Raw genomic sequence first — 21,724 nt, 5'->3', positions numbered from 1 at the left:
TCTCAGCAGCTAACCATTCCTTGACTCTGCAGAATAGGTGGGATACTTCTGCTTATGACCACCGGCATTGCTTGGATTGAGTCACAAGGTCCTGCCCCCGTCTTAAAAAGCTAAGGCTAGAAAGATAGAGATTTAAAGTACTTAATATCCGATCAATCCAACACCTCTGGTACACCTCTAACTGCCTAATGTTCTCTGCTATGCTAATTGATGTCTAGGCTCCTTTTCCACAGTCGTACTACTGGATGACGACAACCTTCGCCCCTCATGTTTTGCTACTGTTTACTTGAGGTTATTATTTATTCCACACCATCTTGATGATCAAGTAAATTAGTAGGCAGTCTAGACCTCGATGAGACATTCTGTCCTTCAATGGCTTTGCCTTCATGATATTACCCCCCAGGATAATGGTTGCCGATTGAACGAGCGATGATACACCTTTGCCTCTTATTTGAAAAACCTTGGCTCGACGATTGACTGATATTCCCCAGCCCTCGTCAAGCAGAGATCTTTTTTTTTTCCTTTAGATGACACCTCTGTGTCCCCTCGGTGTTACATCACATCTTTAATACGATATGATAGGTCACTTGATTGTTTATCTTCCTCCTATGCATCGATTTAAAGTTGCCGAATATGTTTTTCTCCGGCGATCTGGAGGTTAGCTTGAAATAAGTGCATACCTTAGGTAGACATAGGAGGGGAGGGTCTCGGCTGTATCCAAGCATGTGCATGCGACCCGTTACACTGCTGGTTGGCGAGTGGGCGATCTTGTCTTATTATAGTTCCGTTGAAGTAGAAATAGAAAGAGGAGCAAAGATGATTGAGAATGCAACTACTGTGCTACAATTATAGACCAATTATCTATCTGGTCTCTATTGCAAGTTTACTATGTATATCAACAATGAGCTGGTCCAGATTATAAAACATCAAACAAATCACCTCCGCGAGTATAACTACCTAATCCAGGTAACTAACTCAAGTACTTGTTTACTACCTAGAGGCATATACTCCAACTTTACCATGCATACATCATGATACATGTAAGCAATCCAATGTATCAACCGATTTCACTATGCCTCCTGTTAGATATGGTGGGTAGGTCAAACTAACCTAAGGTGTTATGTTATCTATGTCAGCCAATACGAGACAAGGGTCCCCGAATGATTTTAAGACTATTTCGACTAATAAAATAAAAAAGCTACCTTGTAGGCATCTCCATAGGCGTAAACCCCCTACGTAGCCGCGCTTATCGGCAGCGTTAGTACTACCCGAAGCTGCAGACTGCAGACTGCAGTTGCCCTCTAACATCTGCTTCAAAGTTCAAACCACTGTGAGTGAAGGTACCTAGGTAGGTACCTAAGATAAGTACCTGAGGCTTATTTATGTGGCATTTAATGTGGCCCATGATAGTCTGATCTTATTACTAACCTTATGTAGGTACCTAAGGTACCTAGTATCATTATCCATTATCTATTATCTTGAACCCTTTGTTCTTATCGCTGTTAAACCTCACCATCACCATCATCACCACCGATTCAACCTGTCACCATTCCTATTCATATCCCATGTTCCATGTCTCTGCATCTTGTCTCAGTTAGCAACTCTCAAGCTTGCTTCCAATTTAAAACCACCTAGTTAGTATCTCATTCTCCAATCCCCAGACCAAAAAAAAAGAACCCCGGATCCCTTACCCGATAACAAAAACCCTTTTTTTACTCTCCCCACCCCCTCCCCCTCTTCTTCCCCAAGCTCACCCCAGCAAAAGAAGTGCCTCCTACACCGAAGACTTTACCAAGCTTACACCTGCTGCAAACTTTCCAGTCGCACGCCTCCCGGGAAGACGGGCGTTCCACCAATAGCTTCCGCTTGACCTGGCTCGAACCCCAACGACCCCAAAAGAGGAAGCGTACCTGGAAAAAAAAAGTAGATAATGGACGACCCTTCGAGCCGTGAGTCTAACAATGCACCGGCCGACGAGCCACAGCGCGCGCCAAACGCTCCAGCCCCTGCCATGTCTTCGGGTTTGCCCTCTTACATACCGCCGCTATCTCGAGGTCACGAGCTTCCTTTTGTGCAGCCATCATCGTATCTTAGACCTAAATTTCGGAGTCGTACAACTCCTGTTCCAACGATGCCAACGAGTCCCATCGATGAAGAACAGTTGCAAGGCCTAGTAAGTGGTTACCATGTGTTATATGTGTCTTTGCCTTATGTCTTGGTAATTGGCTAACGACTTTCCGTTTTTATAGAAAGGCTTGCGCAACTTTCTTCGAGTCAGAACTAGCTACGATGTCCTCCCGCTATCTTTCCGCCTCATCATACTCGACAATGATCTACTAATCAAAAAGAGCTTGGACATTTTGATCCAGAATGGTACTTCCAATACACGCATGTATGTCCCGCGACGGCTCGAACAGCCCCTAACGTGAGCTACTAGGAATCGTGTCCGCGCCTCTCTGGGATTCTCAGCAGTCCAGGTTCGCCGGCCTACTTACCGCGACTGATTATATAAATTTGATACAATATTACTGTCAATTCCCCGAACATATCGACGATGTAGAGAAATTTAGATTGAGCAGTCTTCGCGGTACGTTGCGCCCGAATTGCGAATGTGTTAGTTAGGGACTTGTGGATTGAATTGGTATGTCGCTGACGCTTTAGCTGCTTAAGATATCGAAAAAGCAATTGGTGTGCTTCCCCTAGAAACGGTGTCCGTCCACCCGTCAAGGCCGCTCTACGAAGCGTGCAGCCGTATGCTTAAGAGTCGCGCTCGTCGTATTCCCCTCGTCGATATCGATCACGAAACAGAGAGGGAAACAGTCGTGAGCGTCATTACACAGTACCGAATACTCAAATTCATCGCCGTTAACACGGAGCAACATACTATGCTTCTTAAGCAGCCCGTTCGGGAGATCGGGCTGGGAACGTATACCAATCTCGCAACCGCTAAGATGACGGACTCCGTCCTGGAAGTAATCAATTTGATGGTGGTGCATAACATCTCTGCGGTACCCATTGTTGACAAGAATAATGTTGTACTTAACGTGTTTGAGGCGGTCGACGTTATACCTTGTATCAAGGGAGGCGCATATGACGAGTTGAAATCGACAGTGGGAGAAGCGCTGACGAAGAGACCGGAAGATTTCCAAGGGATCTACACTTGTCAAGAGGATGACAGGCTTGATTCGATATTCGTCACGCTGCGCCAGTCTCGAGTGCATAGGTTGGTAGTGATTGACGATAATTGGCATCTGAAGGGCATCATTTCGCTGTCTGACATCCTCAAGTACGTCTTGTTTACCGGCGTTACTAGCGACGAAATTGAGCATTCCGCACCGCCGTAACGAGCTGATGGGGTAACTCGACGCTTTTTGTAATGACGCTACGATACCTTGGAAACTGGAAACGACGGAATACGAGGTCACGGAGTGATAGTGTGTTATTAGTAGGCATTATAGGGGAGTTTGGCGTTCGAAAGACTAAAGTGGTTGATAAGGATCAGTTCCTTTTGAGCCCGCATGGTTTTCTTTCTCTCCATATCCTCACGCTGATCTAAATCGAGTACGAATACGCTTGGGTTAAGGGAGGGATTACAAGGTCTAGATTGGGGAAGGGGGCACGGCTTGGTAGAAGATGAAAATGTCGGGATCTACTACCTACCTTACCTAGGGTACCTAACCATGAGACAGGTATGGCACGTTATTTAAGAGTACAATAGATTTTTTTTTTAGCATTCAAAGGTTAGGTTTATGATATAACCATTTACCTAACCGGCCAGTTAAACCACCTGAGGTAGGTGGTATTTGTATGTATCCTAATTAGCTACATACCACATACCTACATTAGGTAGGTATAGAAGGTGTATATGTCTGCCATTCTACACACACCTCTACCTCGTCTCTCTCTATATCCTACCTAATGCTATGTTGAACTGCTGCTGCACTTAACTACCTAACATGTATCGTACCTTCATATAGCGCATTTGTATACAAAATAGAAGCTACTATCGCCTCTTATTGCTTGTCACTTCCTCTAAGGTTGTGTTTAAAGCAAGGAAGGATAGGCACGCTTCAAGTATGCAGAGGTTCTTAGTCCTATATACACCAAATGCATCAATCATTGATGCATTTTCCTATTGCGCAATACCCATCCCCTTATCCAATATCTTCGTTGTCTTCTATATCTACAATTTACTCCTTATCCAATGGATCAGATGCAGTCTTACCATTATAATACGGCTCCAGTTCCCTTGGAAGAAAATGCGTCTACACCTCCTGCTAACCGCTCCACGTCTTCACGCCCTTTTCCTTACCAACAAAGACGCCCTCTCTCGCAATCAACATTTATCAAACCACAAGCAGAGTTAACTTCCACGCAGTCACTCGCTGCCCCGGACCATCCTCTTGACTTCAAGAGTAATACTTGGACGTCTTCCAGCGGCGAGTTAGGGCTCCTCTCGGAGGGCGAGGAGGCAGAAAGCAGGGATGAGTTCGTTCACGAATATAATCGACTCGCAAAGAGGGTGATGCATTCCGTTCGGTCGTCTTCGGTCAACGGATGAACTGACTGAAATTCCAGTATGGTATCCGGCTACTCGTGACTAGAGACTTCCCTGTAGACGCGGTAAGTAAGGCAAAATATACAACAACATGGCCAATTATAATAACATCATTAAGTCCCTTCCCACTAGAAGACCGAGCTGGTTTTCGAAAGCTCTACGGCGAACATCGTCTGGCCAATCAGTACAGACTATACTCGTCCGCTCGGATTCACGACAGCTGAGGCGTCGGCGAAGCGTCAGTGATGTTGCTATGAATCTTATACACCACACCAAAAAGGGCGAGCTTAAAGGTGAAACCCTCCGAGACCTAGTGCGATTATGCGGAAAGAGTATATTCTACTTACCTACCGAGTACGCACCTTGTTCCTTGGTGCTGCCGACTTGCTTCCGTGCGCTCGCGCAAGCGCTTGTACAACAAGGTAAAGGCTTTTCCAATAATTCTTTCAATAGTCATATTAGTCCGTAAGCTGATCCACGCTCGTGGTAGCTGATACAAGAGGAATTTTCCGGGTACCAGGCTCCGCTCGAGTTGTGGGCATCCTCTATGACTACTACTGCCCCGATAGGGATGCAAAAGGTGCAGATGCCATCTCAATTACGACCCGATGTCCTAACCTTCCTTCGCATATTGAATGCAGTGCTCATGATATTGCTTCCGCTTTCAAAAGATTTCTGGCAGGGCTACCTGGAGGCATACTGGGCTCATTGTCTCTTTTCGATGCCTTGGTTGCAATTCACAGCCAACTACATGCTGATCCCGAACTCGCTAAGACTAGAGAAACTAAGCTGCGCGCACGGTTGATTGCACTCGCTATTGGGACCGTCAGATCACAGTACCAGAGGGAGCTGATATGTGCCGTATTCGGCTTATTATGTCTTGTCGGCCGAGCTGCTGAGAATGCTCCTCGAGAAGATGAAAACGGTAGGCCACTCCCCACGGCCGATTTGATGGGATATAATGCTTTAAGCATAGTATTCGGCCCTCTCTTGATCAATGATCTTATCGACTCCTACAGCATGAATTTAGCAGACCCCGCTGCTGGACTGGTACTGCTCCCGGTATCTGCCCCGAAGTCCCGAAAAGAGAGGCACAAGCATAGGAAATCTAAATCTCGAACTGAAGATGCGCCCTCTAGCTTTACGGTTGATAAGATACATGTCGCTAATAACATCACGGAGATGTTAATAGTACATTGGAGGGAGGTGGTTCAGCAAATGCGGAGCCTTGGCACCCTGAAGATCAGCAGGCGTGATCATTTCGCCCAGCATAGGACGAACAAGACTAAGTTAGGTTCTTCAGCTTCAGACTCATTCCCTTCAAGAAAGCCACCTAAATGGAACGGCATTGTGATTTCGCATAAGCGAAAAGGTAGAAGCGTCTCTCCTCTAGTTAGAAATCCAACTCCCATGCCTAGTAAGTATATGTATTATTCATGGTCTGCAGCGTTGTGTGTATTGATTATTAGAAATAGGGGCTAGCTTATACAAACATCGAGATACTACAGGAAATCACCTTGAGCCCATATCGCTAAACCGACAACGATCACGACCGTCCAGTTCTTGCGCTTCCCATAAAGCTCCAAGTAGGATTTTAGAAAACTGCCTCTCACCTACAGCTGAGGAAAGCCCGTCGGCCAGTCAATATGCAGTAAGTGTAGGTCAAACGTCTCATCTAACAGCGTCGTCTGCTGAGCGAAGTTTGCTCAGGGACAGTATTGAGAGCGCCCCAGAAAACCGAGGCCTTGACAGAGCGTCGGGTAGCGGTGAGAGCGAGGCTGGAGTCCGGACCAGGGTGCGGCCATCTCGTATGGATGCGCACGAGGATCCTTCGGTTCTCCACAACAGAAGCTCATTGAGTCATATACTATCTGGAAGCGAGTTAACTTTTCATAGCGTCAAGTCATCCATCGTCGAAATTGGCGACAATGAAGGATACTCTTTACGATACGATTATGCTACACCAAAAGCCAAAGAGCCTAGAATACTTGAAAAGTCTCCATCAAAGAAAACCATAACCTCAGCTAGGTCATCCCTGTCGACTGAAGATTATCATAGCAGTCAAGCTAGGGACTATATTCATACTTCAACGCAAGATATTGACTACGTTGGAAAATGGAAAGCTTTAAGTCTGGCCAGTAAGACCAGCACGGAGTCTCTAGCAAGATCCGCAAAGGAAAGACGCTTGAGACGTAGTCCAGGCAATAGTAGTCTTCGACAGAGCGAGGAATCATTCGTGAGACGAGACAAGGAACCATCCACACCAAAATGGCAACAGCAAATCGCAGATAGGCCAAGCGAAAGGAAGCAAAACCCAGCTGGACTTTTATCCGAGAAAAAGAGCGTATGCGAAAATTCCCCTCGACCTAGGCCTTCAAGGGAACCGGTTTCTCCACATAAATCGAGGTTATTGCCCGACAAGAGTATCTTCGAGGGGATGAGTAGGCCGGTTTTATATCGCTCGAGTTCGAAGCCGACGCCAGGATCAGTGAAGGCCATAGCTGCGCTGTTTGATAATACCATCTATGATTCTCCGGTGAGCTCCAGAACTATGCTTCCTGGTAGAATTGGACGCGACTGCATCGGTGTACGGTCTCCATATTCTGCAAGCAACTCGCCGTCGAAATATCCTAGATCAAGGAACACGGCAAGAACTAGCACGCCGTCAAACGCTTTTGATGGTTCTAGAGGGGGGTCTCAGCTTCCGGCGACACCAACCCGAAGTATGGCGCCGGGGTTATTAGTGGACGACAGAATTTCCAGTCCAGGTTTTGCAGGCGCAAATATCGACAGCACGTCAGCTAAAACCCCTTACGTTTCGTTGCGTTCTATAGGCGATAGTTCTGCTTCGAGGAAAACACCACAGAGCTCGAAGACTTATCTGATTCCTGCGCGGGATCGAGAACTTGACCAGCCGCCGAGCTTAGGAACTATGGTTCTTCCCCTCGAGGAACCTCCGATCGCGCACCATATCAATTTCAGCCGACCCTATACATCTTCCCCCGCATCGCGTTATAGGAATGACGACGATAGAGTGTCGACCTCGAGCCCTCGGCCTGGAAGTGGCAATTCAATACTCCACACGCAGATTCGCCACCTGCAGAAGCAGCTCGAACACCGCATGGAAGAAAATACTCAGCTACGACGGCAGCTGGAAGCGCGCGAGAACATGGATATCGGGAGACTGTGCGAGCAGCTCAGGGCAGCAAAACGAGAATCGAAAATGTGGCGAGAAAGGGCCGAAGCGGCAGAGAAGCGAGTCGCCGTCTTTAAGCAATTCACAGCGCGGGTTCGCGGGCTCCGCGACGGGGACGTCTTCGAAGACGCCGAGGAGGATATCAACGGCAAGGGGCAAGTGGACGGGCCTAGTCACCGTTACGACGAACAGAAGGGGCGGTGCGGCTTGGGCTTATGGCATGGGGACGAAAGCCAGGACCGAGAGGGGATTGAAGATCGAATACGCCAATATATGAAGAAGCAAGCGGTCCCGGGAAGTAAGGATAAGCCCTATACCGAGACAGACGGGCTTTGGTGCGGTAGGGCGCGAAACCAGAGTCGGCGAACGAATGCCCGCGCCGATAGAACGGCGCAACTATGGGATATAACCGACGAGCTTTTGATGCTTGATAATACGGCGAAGCGTGAGGGCTAATGGGTCCTGGCTTAGGGGAAGCTTAGTTATCTAGGTAGTGAGTGAGTGAGTGGATTGTTTAGAGGGGAGTTAGTTGTTATGTGTTATGAAGGCAATACTCAGTCAGTCAGTATTGGTCACGATAGGGTTTAGAATAGGGTTAGGGAGGTGAGTGGGTGGACATGGTGCATGGATGGATGGATGGATGGAAGGTGTGCGGGATTCGCGGCTTGTTTTCTCTTAATAAGATGCTACCGTCTGAATAGATTAGGAGGTAGCAATCAGTAAATAGACTATGGAGAATTATGGCTGGTATTACTGTTTGTTTCTGGCTGCTCTTTTTTTTTTTTTTTTTTTTTGGCATGTTTCTACGTAAGCGTTTATTCGATATTGATATCGGCGAAGGCTTATCTAAAGAGAAAAAAGGTCTCCCGTATTTGTTCCTGTTTATAGTGTTTTTGCCTAGGACTTGTAGTTGTTACTATTCAAGCTGTAACTAACACATTGCAGTTCGTTAACTCTGTGTACTTGGGTTATATTCAGGTATTTATAACTTACGAGTACGATACATCGAAGGAATAATTCCGATTAGTGGATTGGAAGACATTTACGCCCGGTGCTTACTCAATCCTCTTTCATCGTCTAATATAACAACTGCAGAAGCGAGTGGCCATGATCTTTCACTTACGGACTGAGTTTGTTCCTAATAGCTGCTTACTCTCTGCCTTTATCTATTAATTACCTAGGTACCTAAGGTACCTAAACTTACCTGCCTATCGTGTCAAGACAGAGGTAGGATTGTACAACGCAGTAGATGGATATTTATTGGTGAGCTTCAAAGTCTAGATTATTCCATCTGATATATTGAATACCTACCTTACCTACCTCCTAAGGTATGTATCGTTATAGGGGAAATGGTGGTGAGCTTGTCTTATCAGCATGTGAATGGGCTTAGCTCCGACGCTCGCTAAATGCATGTGTAACGAGGCGCCTATAAGCTAGATCTAGGAAGGATAGGCATGTCTTGGCATGTATTTGGCCGCGATTCCCCAGATTATCGGAAATACTTCCCTGTCTCCTTCCAAGCTGCCGTTAGGTAGCTTTTTTAGCTTTACCATTAGGTGTAGGTACCTAGTACAGCTTTTACCTTTACATTAGGTCCTCGGAAGTTGCTTTATAACCATTTAAACACTTTCTTGGTTTAACATTTTATACAACGCCACCATATTAATATAGTATTCTTCAACCTTCCTACCGACGACTTGGTAAAAGTTGAAGGTTTGAAAACAATATCATCTAAATGCGCACGGCTGAAGATGATTGGCCCCTGGCGTTCATCACTACGACATCGCTACTGTGTTAACACACCGTATTTACCTGAATCTAGCCGACCTTATTCATATCAAACATCATGACGCGACGGATAGTAAGTTGATTCCTAATAAGTCCTAATAAGCATAGTATATGCCTCACCGCATTTTCTAGCTAAGCGCTAGGTACCCGGCTCAAAAAAAAAAAAAGCTAACGACAATCCTCCCCCCCCCTTTTTTTTTCTTGCTTAGGTGCGCACCATATCCCAGCTCGCCGCTGCCGCCGTCTTCGCATTCTTCGTCATCTTCCTCCTAGATCGGAACTTTCGACTCCTCCCGAATTCCGTCCACGAGTATATGCCCCAGCATCACCATGGCCAAGTCGTCACCGACGTAACGATTACCCAGTGTTCCAAAGTCAACCTGTTTTCTTCCTGCAAGCTTGACCCTCAAAAATGGCACAGGGTCGAGAAGAACCTCTATCTGGATCAGTCGTGGATCTCCAAGGCCTATATCCACGTCCAGAGGAAGAAAGAGGAGGAGCTGGAGGCGGACGACAAGGTGGTCGTGGGTGTCACGGTGGGTCGACTGGATCCTTCGACAGGAACTAAAGGGCAGACGGGTGAAAAGTGGGAGTCCCGTTCAGCGGGTTTATGGGTACTTAGGTCGTCTAAGCGGACGGCGAGCGACTCGAAGCAGGCTGTTACGGACGTCGACGTTGTCTTCGGCGATGACGCTGTCGAAGTTCGAGATGGCTGGCAGTTACAGAATACCCCGTTATTACTTCAGACTGGCCCAGATATACCAAGTGCCCATATCACAGTCCGCCAGGGAAGCCCTATTGCGCCTACGAAGCCCCAACCGCGAGTGAGGGATAATGGCAAATTCAAGATAATGCAGCTGGCAGATCTTCATTTGAGCACGGGCGTTGGTCATTGTAGAGATGCGGTTCCGGACGAGTATGCAGGTGGACCCTGCCTGGCAGATCTGCGAACTTTGGATTTCGTGTCCAAGTTGCTAGACGAAGAGAAGCCGGACCTGGTTGTGCTTAGTGGTGATCAGGTGAATGGAGATACCGCCCCCGATGCGCAATCGGCCATTTTCAAATATGCACAGCTACTCATCAAGCGCAAAATCCCCTACGTATCCATATTCGGCAACCATGACGATGAAGGATCACTACCCAGAGCTGGGCAGATGGCACTGATCGAGCAGTTGCCATACTCGTTATCCGTAGCCGGACCAGACGATATTGACGGGGTTGGTAATTACTTTATCGAGGTCCTCGCCCAGGGGAGCTCACAACATTCCGCTCTTACGATATACTTGCTCGATTCCCACTCTTATTCTCCGGATGAGAGACAATGGAGCGGCTATGATTGGATCAAAAAGAGCCAAATTGACTGGTTCAGACATACTTCCGAGAGTCTGAAGAAGAAGCACAAGGAGTATACTCATATCCACATGGATATCGCCTTTATTCATATCCCTCTGCCGGAATACAGGGATGAGGAGTCGCAATATGTGGGTCAACTACGGGAAGGCGTTACGGCCCCCACTTACAACTCTGGATTTCGCGATGCCTTGGTCGAGCAGGGTGTCGTTATGCTTAGCTGTGGACAGTATGTATTTCTTACACCCCCCTTTTTAACTACTTGCTAACGTTGAACTTTCTAGCGATCATGCCAATGAGTATTGCATGCTTTCGTCTAATAAGGAGACGAAAAAGCCCGAGTTGTGGATGTGTTACGGTGGTGGCGCCGGATTTGGAGGGTATGGCGGGTATGGTGGCTTCATTCGTCGGGTTCGCTTATTTGACATCGACATGAACGAAGCCCGAATCACAACCTACAAACGGGTCGAATACGGCGATACGTCAGCTCGCGTCGACGAACAAATTATCGTCGACGGTGGTAGCGTTATAGCTCCTAAAGAACAGAGCTAAAAAGTACCTAACCTAATCTAACCTAAACAAACCTAACCTGTCCTAAATCATCGGGAGGATCTCGAAATTTTTTGAAGGAAGTTTTAAAAACTCTTTACGACGTAATGCCATCTCAATTCTGCTTTGCTCTTCGTGTCGGGCGGGGAGCTTGGATGATGACTGCTAGGTAACTCGCGATTTTTTTGGGCTAGTCTATGATAAGATCGGGTTGGCGTTCCACGATGCTAGTTGATGGCAGTATGTATGTATGTGTGTATGTGTATACGTCGAGTACACGTGGAAAAAATAAGAAGAAAAAAAAAAGGGGGGGGGGGGTGCTCAGGGGCGTTTTTGGAGCTGACTATAGAAGTGGTTGAATAGGGAGGAAAGGGGGGAGGCTATAGTGTTCCGATTGTCGTGTATTATACATACGATGATTGAGGGATTGGCGGGTAGCGTATATATATAAGGTGTCGAGTGGATTGTGGATATAAAAAAATCAAGGATTGCGGTTGGTTTTTTTTTCGTCTTCTTTTAGACTTGACCTTGACAGACTGTCTGTCCTCTTGATGAATGTGGTTCACGGTTGACATGGATTAGGTAGGGTTATATGTAAAGAAGCACCTACGGCGTTTTGTCGTGCGGTAGAGATGAACTTGTCTTATCACGAGGACGTCAAGGTAGAAAGAAGCATGGAGGGCGAAAACTACGCTGCGGTTGAGCAATCTTACAAACGTGTTTACGACTGTATTCATTCATTTGTTTGCTTGTTTACTTATTTTATTCACGAACGCAACAAGTTAAGGGGCACAAGTACAATCACAGGTGGGCTATGGTTAAAAAGGGCTTCTTGGGACCTAAAAATACTTTTTTTTTTGCTTGTTCCTTTTTCAGTTCCTAGGTGCCTATCTCTATAGCTAGCTCTAGCAGATATATGGATATACCGCTTCCGCTTCCTGATCCAGGGCTTCGAATTCTAGCTTGTAGGATGGAATTGAGATCGCTGTGTTTGAATTCATCGATTCATGGCCGAGGGCAGTGAATGAGGCCATGCTGAGCAATTTGAATGTTTTTTTTGTTTTTCGGTTTTTTCCATGGTAAGATCATCTGAAAGAAAATAAGAGTTAGTAAGTACCGCGTGGTGATAAGTAGTGATGGTGAGTGAAAGTGTTGCAATACTAACCGCTTGCGCCCAAACATATTCTCCCTTTTTTTTCCTTTTTTCTTTTTTTCCTTTTTTTCATCTCTCATCCCCCCCTTTTTTTTCTTCCCCTCTCCCCCCCTCTCCTTCCCTATTTCCCACACACCTACACCCACACCCACACCCAACCCATCCCTCTACGCATTCCAATACTCCTCATCACCCACCTCCTCCCCATCCGCAGCCCTAACCCTCACAAACCTAACCGCGAACCGGCCGCACGGCAGAGCCACGAACCGACGCCTGCCGCTCGCGCTGCCGCGGACCCCGTCGACGGTCCGGGCGGCGATCTCGTCCCAGACGGCGGCGTCGCCGGGGCGCAGGAGGACGCGGCGCAACGGCGGCGGCGGGGCCAGCGCGCGCATGTCGAGCGCGATCTGGAAGGCGGGGCGGCCGCGCCGGCAGGCCACGGCGAACACGCGGCAGGGGCGGGCGTGCGGGACGCGCAGGCCCGTCTGCGAGAAGGGGGAGAGGGACGCGTACGCCGCCACCACGTGGCGCCGGAAGAGCGTCACGAGCTCCTCGCACTCGTGCATCTGCACCCGGACGCGGCGCGAGGTGGGGATGCCGCGCGCGTCGAGGGCCGGCTGGGTGTCGGGGTCGCTGGATAGGTTGTCGCTGGAGGAGGCGGGGGAAGAAGAGGGGGAAGAAGAGGGGGAAGAGAGGGAGGGGGAGGGGGAGGAGGAGTGGTTGACATTGTTGACATTGTTGTTATTGGTATTGGTATTGTTATGATTGGCGTTGTTAGGGTTGTGGGTGTTGTCATTGTGGTTGGAGCTGGAGTTAGAGCCGAAGCCGGAGTCGAAGCCGGAGTTGGATCTGCGGCTGCTGCCGGGGGCGGCGGTGACGTTGTTTGGTCGGTCCGACATGTTGGCCGCTATGCTAGTTTGGTAGTAGTAGTAGTGGTGATGGTGGTGGTAGTAGAGACAAAGGGGGCCTTAGAAGAAACGAGTGTATTGCTGGAATCGTGAAGGGGATATTTGTGTGTCTTGAGAAGTATGTATGTATGTATTGATTGTCCCTAATCCTCTATTCCTTGCTTCTTCTACAGAAGTAGAATACTGAGACAGACCTCTTCTTGTCTGCTGGTGATCAAACAAGTGAGTGAGTGAGTAAATGAGTAAATATATAAAGCCCTGAAGAATGAGAGAAAAAGAAATACAATCTAAGAGGACAAGACTGCGTTTATTTTATAGTTTTTCTACCCTCCCTCAAAAGGAGGGAAGTATTCCTGCCTGACAGGCACTGTACCGACTCATGTAACTTCCATGAACGAGTGAACGAGAAGGCACGACACATAATTTTGCAAGTGTGAACCAAGCAGATCGGATCAAAAATGCTCTCCTTATCCAAGTGGGGCCGTCTTTTGCGGGTCCCCCGCTCCGGCTTGTTTGTGTTCCAACCGGACCCCGGACTGCGTCTAATCTCGGGGCCCTCTTGTGATAATATTGTGGGTCCGCCGCATGGTGAGACATAACCCGGACAGTTAGTTGCATTCCGTATTACCACACCCGCATAATCAGCTCGAATTTGATGTTCAGGAGTAAGGAACAGGTGCAACTTTAAGGGTTGCACCCCCTTTCGAGGAAGGAGGTGAGTCATAGAGGGAGGGAAATGACCCTTATTCATCGAGAAGGCAGCTCATATAAGCAAACATATGACTTGAAAGCTTTTTTTTTTTTTTTTATAAAAAAAAATAGAATCACTAATAGCTATTCATTAGACGGTGTCTCATATTTCAAAATACCTCCCTATCTATACCTACCTCCTAAGGTACTCGTCAAGCCCCAAATCATCCTCGAACCTCTAACCTTTCCATATCGAGGTATCTACTTAGAAAAACGTAGGCAGTAGTTAGTACCTCACCTCCCAGCTTCGTAAATGCAGCTCAAGCCTTGACTTACCCAATAAATCGTCGTTGATGATACACCGTGATGCATTCCCGTGCAGGTTGTTGTATATGTAATGACAACCCCAGTTTTCTTATTCCCTCGCGTCTACGAGTTTAACGTTTCTCCCACTTTATAGAGTTCAAGGCTAACGACAGCAGCTCTTAAAAGGGATTATTTTACGCAACTAATTTAATTTCAACATCCTAACTTCTACCGCGATTCTTTACGAGGCGGTGATATGGACATGAGTGATTTTTATATATAAAGAGGTGTTCTCTATGGGAGATACTAGGTATGTGCTGCTCAACTTTCCACTCTATATACTCTAGAAGGTGGGTATTCGCTCTTTATTTCATATTAGGTTAGTTAGGCATCTTTTTATCATATATCCTTTTAAAATCACTTCGAAAAACTCTGAACAATTACGAAAAGTCTTCGTTTTGGTTGATTTTACTAATTTAGGTGTTTATTCTAATCGGTGCTGAACGCTTTGTAAAGAGGTAGTCTACCTAAAGGGAACTCGGTGTGAGCGGGCGAAGGACTCGAAACAAAACCGCCGGCTCTCTTTCTCTCTCTCTCTATCCACAATAGCCAGTGTCTATGAGTTCTTTCTTTTCTTTCCGAAGTAAAAATATTTCGTAACGAACTCTCGACGTACACAAACACCGTTATAGGTTTTGGATTTGGGGATATATATAGGGGATACATATCATATATATACGATATGCGTATGGGTTGGACAGTTGGTTGGTTGGGGGAGTATCGCGTTTAAGCACCGAAGACCTTGAGACGCTCCTCGATGGGGACCTGGTCCTTGGGGCCGGGCTCGCCGGCGCGGCCGCCAAAGACGAGCTGGGCGTTGAGCTGCCAGTGGTCGGGGATGCCCCACTCGCTGGCGACCTTCGCGTCGATCAGAGGGTTGTAGTGCTGGAGGTTGGCGCCGAGACCCTCGGCGGTGAAGGCGGTCCAGATCGCGTACTGGGCCATGGCGTCGGACTGCTGCGCCCAGATGGGGAACTTGTCGCTGTACAGCGAGAACTGGGCCTGCATCTTGTGGACGACCTCCTGGTCCTCGAAGAACAGGACCTATTTGTATTATTAGCCATGCTCGTTGCGCTAACGTATTAGAGATTATTAGGGGAAGAGGACAGAAACCTACGGTTCCGGCACCAGCCTTGAATCCGCTCATGCGCTGAGCGGTGCTCTCCCAGGCGTCAGCAGGGACGATGGTCTTGAGGATCTCGCTGGTGAGATCCCATAGCTTGTCGTGCTCGGCGCCGAAGAGGACGACGACACGGTTAGACTGGGAGTTGAAAGAGGAAGGGACCTCGTAGATGCTCTGCTTAACGATCTCCTGGATGCGCTCCTTGGAGATGGGCAGCTCCTTGGAGAGGGCATAGTAGGTGCGGCGGTTCTTGAGGTGGTCCAGGAAGGACTCGGCCTTGACTTGAGTAGCCATTTTAGTGGTGGTGCTGAAGCGAGTTGAAGGCGTGTAGGTGGTGGCGGCGGTCTTGTTAGCCTGTTGTGACAACTGAGGACGTGGGCACTGGGAGGTAAATAAAGCTCTCTGCGGACAAGTTGCTGCGAGGGTCTTAAGGGCTAGACTAGATGTTTTAGAGGTGGTGGCCGAGGTGGTGCTGAATCTGGAGAAGGAGAAGATAGCTGAGGTGACAATCTGCGGGCGCATCGTGGTTTATTTATTTGAAAAGGGGAGGTAGAACTTCCCACTTATACCTAGGTATGTATTGTATTAATGTATGGTAGTAAGGGATTGTACCTGCCTTAGGTACCTCTTAACCAGGTATGTCTTATGATCTTATGGAGATAGTGCCTATGCTAATGATCGGAAACAGAAAGTGCGAGGTGTGCTCTAAACGTGTTCTAACGTGCTAATGCTGCTAATCGACGTACTAACGGATGTACTAAAGGGTGAATGGCTGCATGAACAATGGGGGAAGGAAGTGTCCAGAAGCTACGCTCTATGTCGCCAATATGTATCCCTACTTCCTTAGCATGTGTCGAATGCCCCGCCAACACGATACCTTAAAGGTAGTAATCCTATCACGAAATTCACCGAGGGGTAGGTACATACCAGCAAGAGTGGCTGTTCGGAAGTTGCCTACGTAATGTACCTAAGCCCCTATCACAGTTGGCTATTTCCACTTCTATATGGGTAATTGCTCTTTTGGTAAGCCGTTCACTCTTAAAAGAAAGGGTTGCCTGCATCAGTACCTAGTGGGTAGGTAGTACAAAGCATATATCCTACAGAGTATATATCCTACAATACATGAGGTACCTCTTTAGTGATCTAGGCACATGATGTAAGAATGTATGTACCCGACCCAACTTACATGTACCTTAGGCACTTTCTATTTTTTGAATATAAAGCCTAAAAAGTGGTAGGAGTAGGTACATAGACATGAAAGATGGTTGTAGTCTATCTTACGAGTTGCAACACCTTCCTGTATCCGCAAAATCCGTAAGTGAAGCGTTTAACTAGGCAGGTCAAGCAGGAAGTTCAAAACTTACCTTACCAAGGCCAGGTTTCGGTAGGGGCTGCGGAGTGGGTCCTTACCCGCTCATGCTATAACGCCGGACCCGAACTATAACTGCTTACACATTTATTCATAATCCTCTTCCACTGGTCTTGGTCTGATTTCCAAGCCATTTGAAATCCATTCCTAACAAAACCCCTTTTTTTCTCCTTTTGAATTAAGCATGGCCCATTTATTTCCCTACTGATCCATGCATCCTACGGATCTCGTCATCCTCGGCTTGTCTGATTCGCTGCCCGGTTTGTTGGTCACATTTTAAACTTGACTTTTTTTTTTTCCTTGTCTGATCTTGATTTGCTTCCGTTCTTTTCTTAGTATAGACGCAACTACTATAAGTGGTCTATAGAAAGTGAGGCTCTTTCGTATAAAGTGCTTGTAACAAAAAGCGCCGTCTCACCACGCGGTTTTACCCCGCGATTCATCTAAAGTCGACTATTATCGCTTTATTAGCCGCCTTTGCGCGTTCGGCAATCGCTTGACGTCGCAACTTCGTATGAGAATATTGGCTATATGGCGCTTAGTTGGGTACAACTCATCTTGTTTTATCGCCATTACACCACTTTAGTTACGTCGCTAAGGTAATATATTCTTAATTTCTGCTGGGCTCATCGGCGTCTCGGCGGCGAGTACAGCCGCAAGTATTGTGGTTGGGAGCACTATCGATGCGGCAGTCCTACTCTCACATGGGTATACTATTCGGCATTGGCGTACAGAAGGGAATATATTTTCTGCAATACGGCCCGTTACTTTACTTTTGCGGCAAATTTAACCGCGGCTACAAGACATTGTGACCAAATACCCTTATATTAATAAAAAGTAGCCGAACTATCGCTTCATAACCTTATTTCTGTCGCATAGCATATCACGCGGCTTTTCCGTAGACGCCTTATCGCAGCCTGACTAAAAACTATAACAATAGTATAACTAAGGTAACTACCCAAAGTACCTAATAGTATAATCCTACGGCACGAGCTCGATATATATAACTAATTCCGAATGTGGTAATTTTTCCTCGGCTCTAGCTTATCCCACGTCGAGCTGACCCCCGTTTCTGGTATTACAAGCATTTATTTATACTAGGCTTCTTACTAATACCCACAGTGCATTCAAGCGCTTCTTGGACTACACATTAGATCTTGGTTGATATTGTGATTTACTCATCTATGTACTCGATATAACTTTATGTACAGTTTCACCCTTCATTGGCAGAAAAGGCATCATGTAATGCATCGCGTAAAGCATCGCATTGCCTTGCAGCTTTTATCTTAGGTACACACGGAGGTCCTGGCATCCTCTCATGCAGGCTTCCAAGCCGCCAACTTGAAAAAGAAATACCCTCCCTCTGTAAATCGAACCTGACCTAACCTAACCTGACCTGCCTTGCCCTGCCCTGCCTAGCTTGCGCAAACGCCCAGCCTCTAGGCATTTTATAACGCCGCATGCTATGAATAATAAAAACAGACTTTTGTAGTCCCCCGAATTTTATGAGACCAGCCGAGTGACCATATGTCTATCCCCATTATAGGTCCACCCTCCCAGTCTAGACAGTTGGAAGACAGCGGAACACTGTCGTTACCATGTCTCAGTGATGTATTGTCCGACTTCTCTCTTTAAGTCCCAGAATTTCTTGGCCTCCTCATATTTCAAGTTGCCCTTCTTCACAGCCACCTTGATAAGCGCCTCTTCGACACCTTCTCCCATGCCCTTGGAGCTGCCGCAAACGAAGACGCGTCCGTCAACCGAGTTGATGATCGACCATACAAGGTCTGCTTGATGGCTGACCTCGTCTTGGACATAACGGCTCTCGCCGCGTCGACTCTGCACAACCTTCTTCACTCTTTCCTCGTGAACACCCCATTCTCCACCGTATAGCTCATCCACAAGGGCATCTCGGACTCCCTGCAGGACCCATACCTTGTTCGCACAGTTGGCATTCTTCAACCGGTGCTGGACAAAACCACGGAATGGTGCAATGCCGACGCCAGCCCCAATAAGGAGCATCGGCCCATCTGACACAAATTCCTTGGCTAACGGGTTCGCCATAAGCCCCTTGAACATCGGGATATATAGCTGAGGAGCGCTGTCACCCGCACGTTGGAGCTCTAAAAATTTCCGACATTGACGTTCGAAGAAACCAGAACCAACGCCAGTTCGAGTACCCGCTCGCCAGTCAGGAGTCTCTTGAACCGTGACAGCTATTTCAATAAGGCGGTGTTGCTTTCCATCCCTGATTCCGTAGGACTCGTGTGGGTCGTTGGAAAGGGAGTAAAACCGTGGCATCAGTTGTTGGAGTACCGAGAACAACAAATCTAGAGGTGGCTTAGCGGAGGGGAAAGCACTCAAGAGCTGGCTAAGAGAGATGTGAGGGCCAGTGCGGAAGTCGCAAAAAACGCCCTGCCCCTGGCTAGAACAGAGGAACATGAGTATCTTCTTCTCGTTGGGGTCGAGAGCGTGTTCAGCTAGAACTCGCAGCAGCGACTTGGTGGGCGGGTAAGATTGGATATCGGAACACCATGTCAGTAAATCCCGTCGGGTGGTAACTAGCTCGCGAGCCTTGTCTTCGCCCCAAACAGTGGGCCATCGGCCACGGGTAGTGCGTAGTAGAACAGGCTTATCCCGCAAGTAACGCGGAACCAAAAGCAAGTCGAAGACCTGGTCCACGGCAGCTGTATCGTTCGGAGCAGAGACGCCAATGGCACCCCCAACCTTGAAGTCGACGCCTTCTCCATGGGGATAGTCGGTAATATCAAGATCAAAGTGATACGTCCGCTTCTCAGCTCCGGGGCGCGTCAGTTCACGGGTACTGTGGATTTTCGCAGGGAAGACATTGAAAGGATGATGAGGCTGGACGAAAGAAGGAGGTTGGATGGATGTATCGAGGTTCTCGAGGCTAAGGTTTTGGAGTTTAGTCTCAAGGGTGGGAGAGCTATCTTGACTTCCGAAAGACACAGCCGAGTCAGTTGGCGACGGGGTATTCGAGACACGTCTAATGGACTGAAGGAAAGTGACCTGCTCAGGCATGTCCGCAACCTTAGTTAGGGTAGTAGGTATCTCATCGATCTTTAGGCCTAGAGATCGGAAAGCGTCATTGTCGGGTAGTGGAACTCGTTCATATTCGACTCCTTGCTCTTTCTTCTGTGCGTTCATACAGCATCCACCACCACAGCATCGGTTGAGTAGTTGCTGCGTAGATTCTCCCGTAATCCTCTGCACGTCTGCTGGGCTCTGTGCAATTAGCCTTGTAGAAGCACGTCGCCTTCGAGAAGTTTCCTCTGGTGCCTGGGGTTCATCTTGATCTTCAGAGTCTTCAGAATACGTCAGGGACGGTGCGATAGAAGGAGTACGAATCTCTTCCTCAAACACATAGTCGGACGATGGGTCGACTAGCTGCTCGACTCCAACCGACATAGTTATCGAATTATGGTGATCTCGTACGGCTTTTTGAAAAGTACTAATATTCGACTAAATTCGCTGCGACCAGAAACGAGTAAAACTGTGACAGGCAAAATCCACAGTCTTGACACCGTTCGTCGGGGAATTGATTGGTGGGGCAGGGGTTCAAGGAATTGGAAATAATTGTCTTTTTTGTCTCTTCCTCTTTACGCGTCGTGTTGCCGAGGAAGGAATATTTCCTTGGGGGCCGCCTCGAAGTAGACAACGGGAATGTGGGGTGGTTCACAGAGAGGTTGTGGTGATATCTAAAATGCACCACGGAGTACAAAGGAACCTCCGTTTATATAACTATGATATAAACTATGTCGAAGTTAAGCGATCAACCGAGATTAACAATATAAACTGTGAATAATAAGTAATAGGATAAACTCAATCCAACTATGAGAAAGAGTTTAAAGAGGAAAGAAAAAAAGAAGGAGAGTGTATGTGCACGATAATATCGTGACAGCAAACGAGGTTCCCTGCAGAATCAGAGCAGTCCAGTCAATAAGAAATTATCTTGTTCAGGTGTCGATCTGCTGTATTTCAATCTTTTTTTTTGTTGAAGTGATGATGACAGGGGATTCAAGAAGGGGGCCGAAGGGGCAAAAAGCGAAAAGCCCTATCAGATGGTCAGATTAACACCTGCAGCAATTAAAGGTGGAACGGGGTTTCTGGATACTGTGTACTTACGAGTACTTTGTATGGGTCTTACGTGCAAGAGAAGCCAGACAGTGTAAACCTCCAGGGCTGCTCCTAACTTTGATACCATACCAGCATCTAACGGTCCCAGTAAACCGTGTTATGACCGTTGCATTACAGTACGAAAAAAATAAACGCATATATATATAAACGTTTACATTCTCAAACGTTTGAAAATTTTTCAAACGCTTAAATCATGTGACGTTTAGGTAATATATACCATTAGGTTGCGGTTTGGCTGCAGTAAGGTAATAGTAATAGCAGTAGCAGTAGCTAAGTTGAATTGAAAAAAAAAAAAAGAGTTATTTGCTTAACCTTAGATTCGAACTATCACCTTGTATGGTGGGTTACTTGTACGTTTACATGTTTACTTGTATGAACGTGGTTTACTTCTACGTGGTGGTCTACTTCTACGTGGTGGTTTTTACTTCTAAGCATGCATCTACTACCTTGACCACAATGGCCATTACGAATTACATATTACGTTACACGCGCGTACGAGAAGCTACCTTATTTTAA

At 47.3% G+C, this 21,724-nt stretch overlaps 6 protein-coding genes across 6 annotated transcripts; 3 read left to right on the top strand and 3 right to left on the bottom strand.

Annotated features, from left to right (window-relative positions):
• Window positions 1-1,318: 1,318 nt before the first annotated feature.
• F4812DRAFT_433477 (CBS-domain-containing protein) lies at window positions 1,319-3,953 on the top strand. The gene is made up of 4 exons (XM_047934641.1): window positions 1,319-2,173; window positions 2,250-2,373; window positions 2,438-2,587; window positions 2,671-3,953. The coding sequence occupies exons 1-4, from the start codon at window positions 1,931-1,933 to the stop codon at window positions 3,342-3,344; spliced, it is 1,191 nt and encodes a 396-aa protein (XP_047788597.1). The 5' UTR covers window positions 1,319-1,930; the 3' UTR covers window positions 3,345-3,953.
• Window positions 3,954-4,204: 251 nt separating this feature from the next.
• On the top strand, window positions 4,205-8,210 carry F4812DRAFT_460554 (uncharacterized protein; the record flags this gene model as incomplete). Its single annotated transcript, XM_047937705.1, has 5 exons — window positions 4,205-4,522; window positions 4,579-4,623; window positions 4,677-4,980; window positions 5,049-5,975; window positions 6,034-8,210. 5 exons carry the CDS (start codon window positions 4,205-4,207, stop codon window positions 8,208-8,210), a joined length of 3,771 nt encoding a protein of 1,256 aa, XP_047788596.1.
• A 1,105-nt stretch (window positions 8,211-9,315) lies between these two features.
• On the top strand, window positions 9,316-11,837 carry F4812DRAFT_433474 (Metallo-dependent phosphatase). Its single transcript, XM_047934640.1, has 3 exons — window positions 9,316-9,615; window positions 9,752-11,121; window positions 11,177-11,837. Exons 1-3 carry the CDS (start codon window positions 9,601-9,603, stop codon window positions 11,442-11,444), a joined length of 1,653 nt encoding a protein of 550 aa, XP_047788595.1. The 5' UTR covers window positions 9,316-9,600; the 3' UTR covers window positions 11,445-11,837.
• An 867-nt stretch (window positions 11,838-12,704) lies between these two features.
• On the bottom strand, window positions 12,705-13,911 carry F4812DRAFT_465635 (uncharacterized protein). The gene has a single exon (XM_047938463.1). It carries the CDS (start codon window positions 13,491-13,493, stop codon window positions 12,762-12,764), a length of 732 nt encoding a protein of 243 aa, XP_047788594.1. The 5' UTR covers window positions 13,494-13,911; the 3' UTR covers window positions 12,705-12,761.
• Window positions 13,912-14,766: 855 nt separating this feature from the next.
• On the bottom strand, window positions 14,767-16,615 carry F4812DRAFT_433468 (Nitroreductase). The gene is made up of 2 exons (XM_047934639.1): window positions 15,676-16,615; window positions 14,767-15,602 (listed from the first exon to the last, which is right to left on the bottom strand). The coding sequence occupies exons 1-2, from the start codon at window positions 16,201-16,203 to the stop codon at window positions 15,285-15,287; spliced, it is 846 nt and encodes a 281-aa protein (XP_047788593.1). The 5' UTR covers window positions 16,204-16,615; the 3' UTR covers window positions 14,767-15,284.
• A 1,579-nt stretch (window positions 16,616-18,194) lies between these two features.
• On the bottom strand, window positions 18,195-21,059 carry F4812DRAFT_433467 (uncharacterized protein). The gene has a single exon (XM_047934638.1). The coding sequence runs from the start codon at window positions 20,477-20,479 to the stop codon at window positions 18,644-18,646; it is 1,836 nt and encodes a 611-aa protein (XP_047788592.1). The 5' UTR covers window positions 20,480-21,059; the 3' UTR covers window positions 18,195-18,643.
• Window positions 21,060-21,724: the final 665 nt, after the last annotated feature.

Source organism: Daldinia caldariorum (genome assembly GCF_022478825.1).
Source record: "Daldinia caldariorum strain CBS 122874 unplaced genomic scaffold F4812scaffold_12, whole genome shotgun sequence".
NCBI lineage: Eukaryota > Fungi > Ascomycota > Sordariomycetes > Xylariales > Hypoxylaceae > Daldinia > Daldinia caldariorum.
The sequence above is the reverse complement of the archived record's forward strand: the minus strand, read 5'-3'. Positions and strand labels throughout refer to the sequence as shown.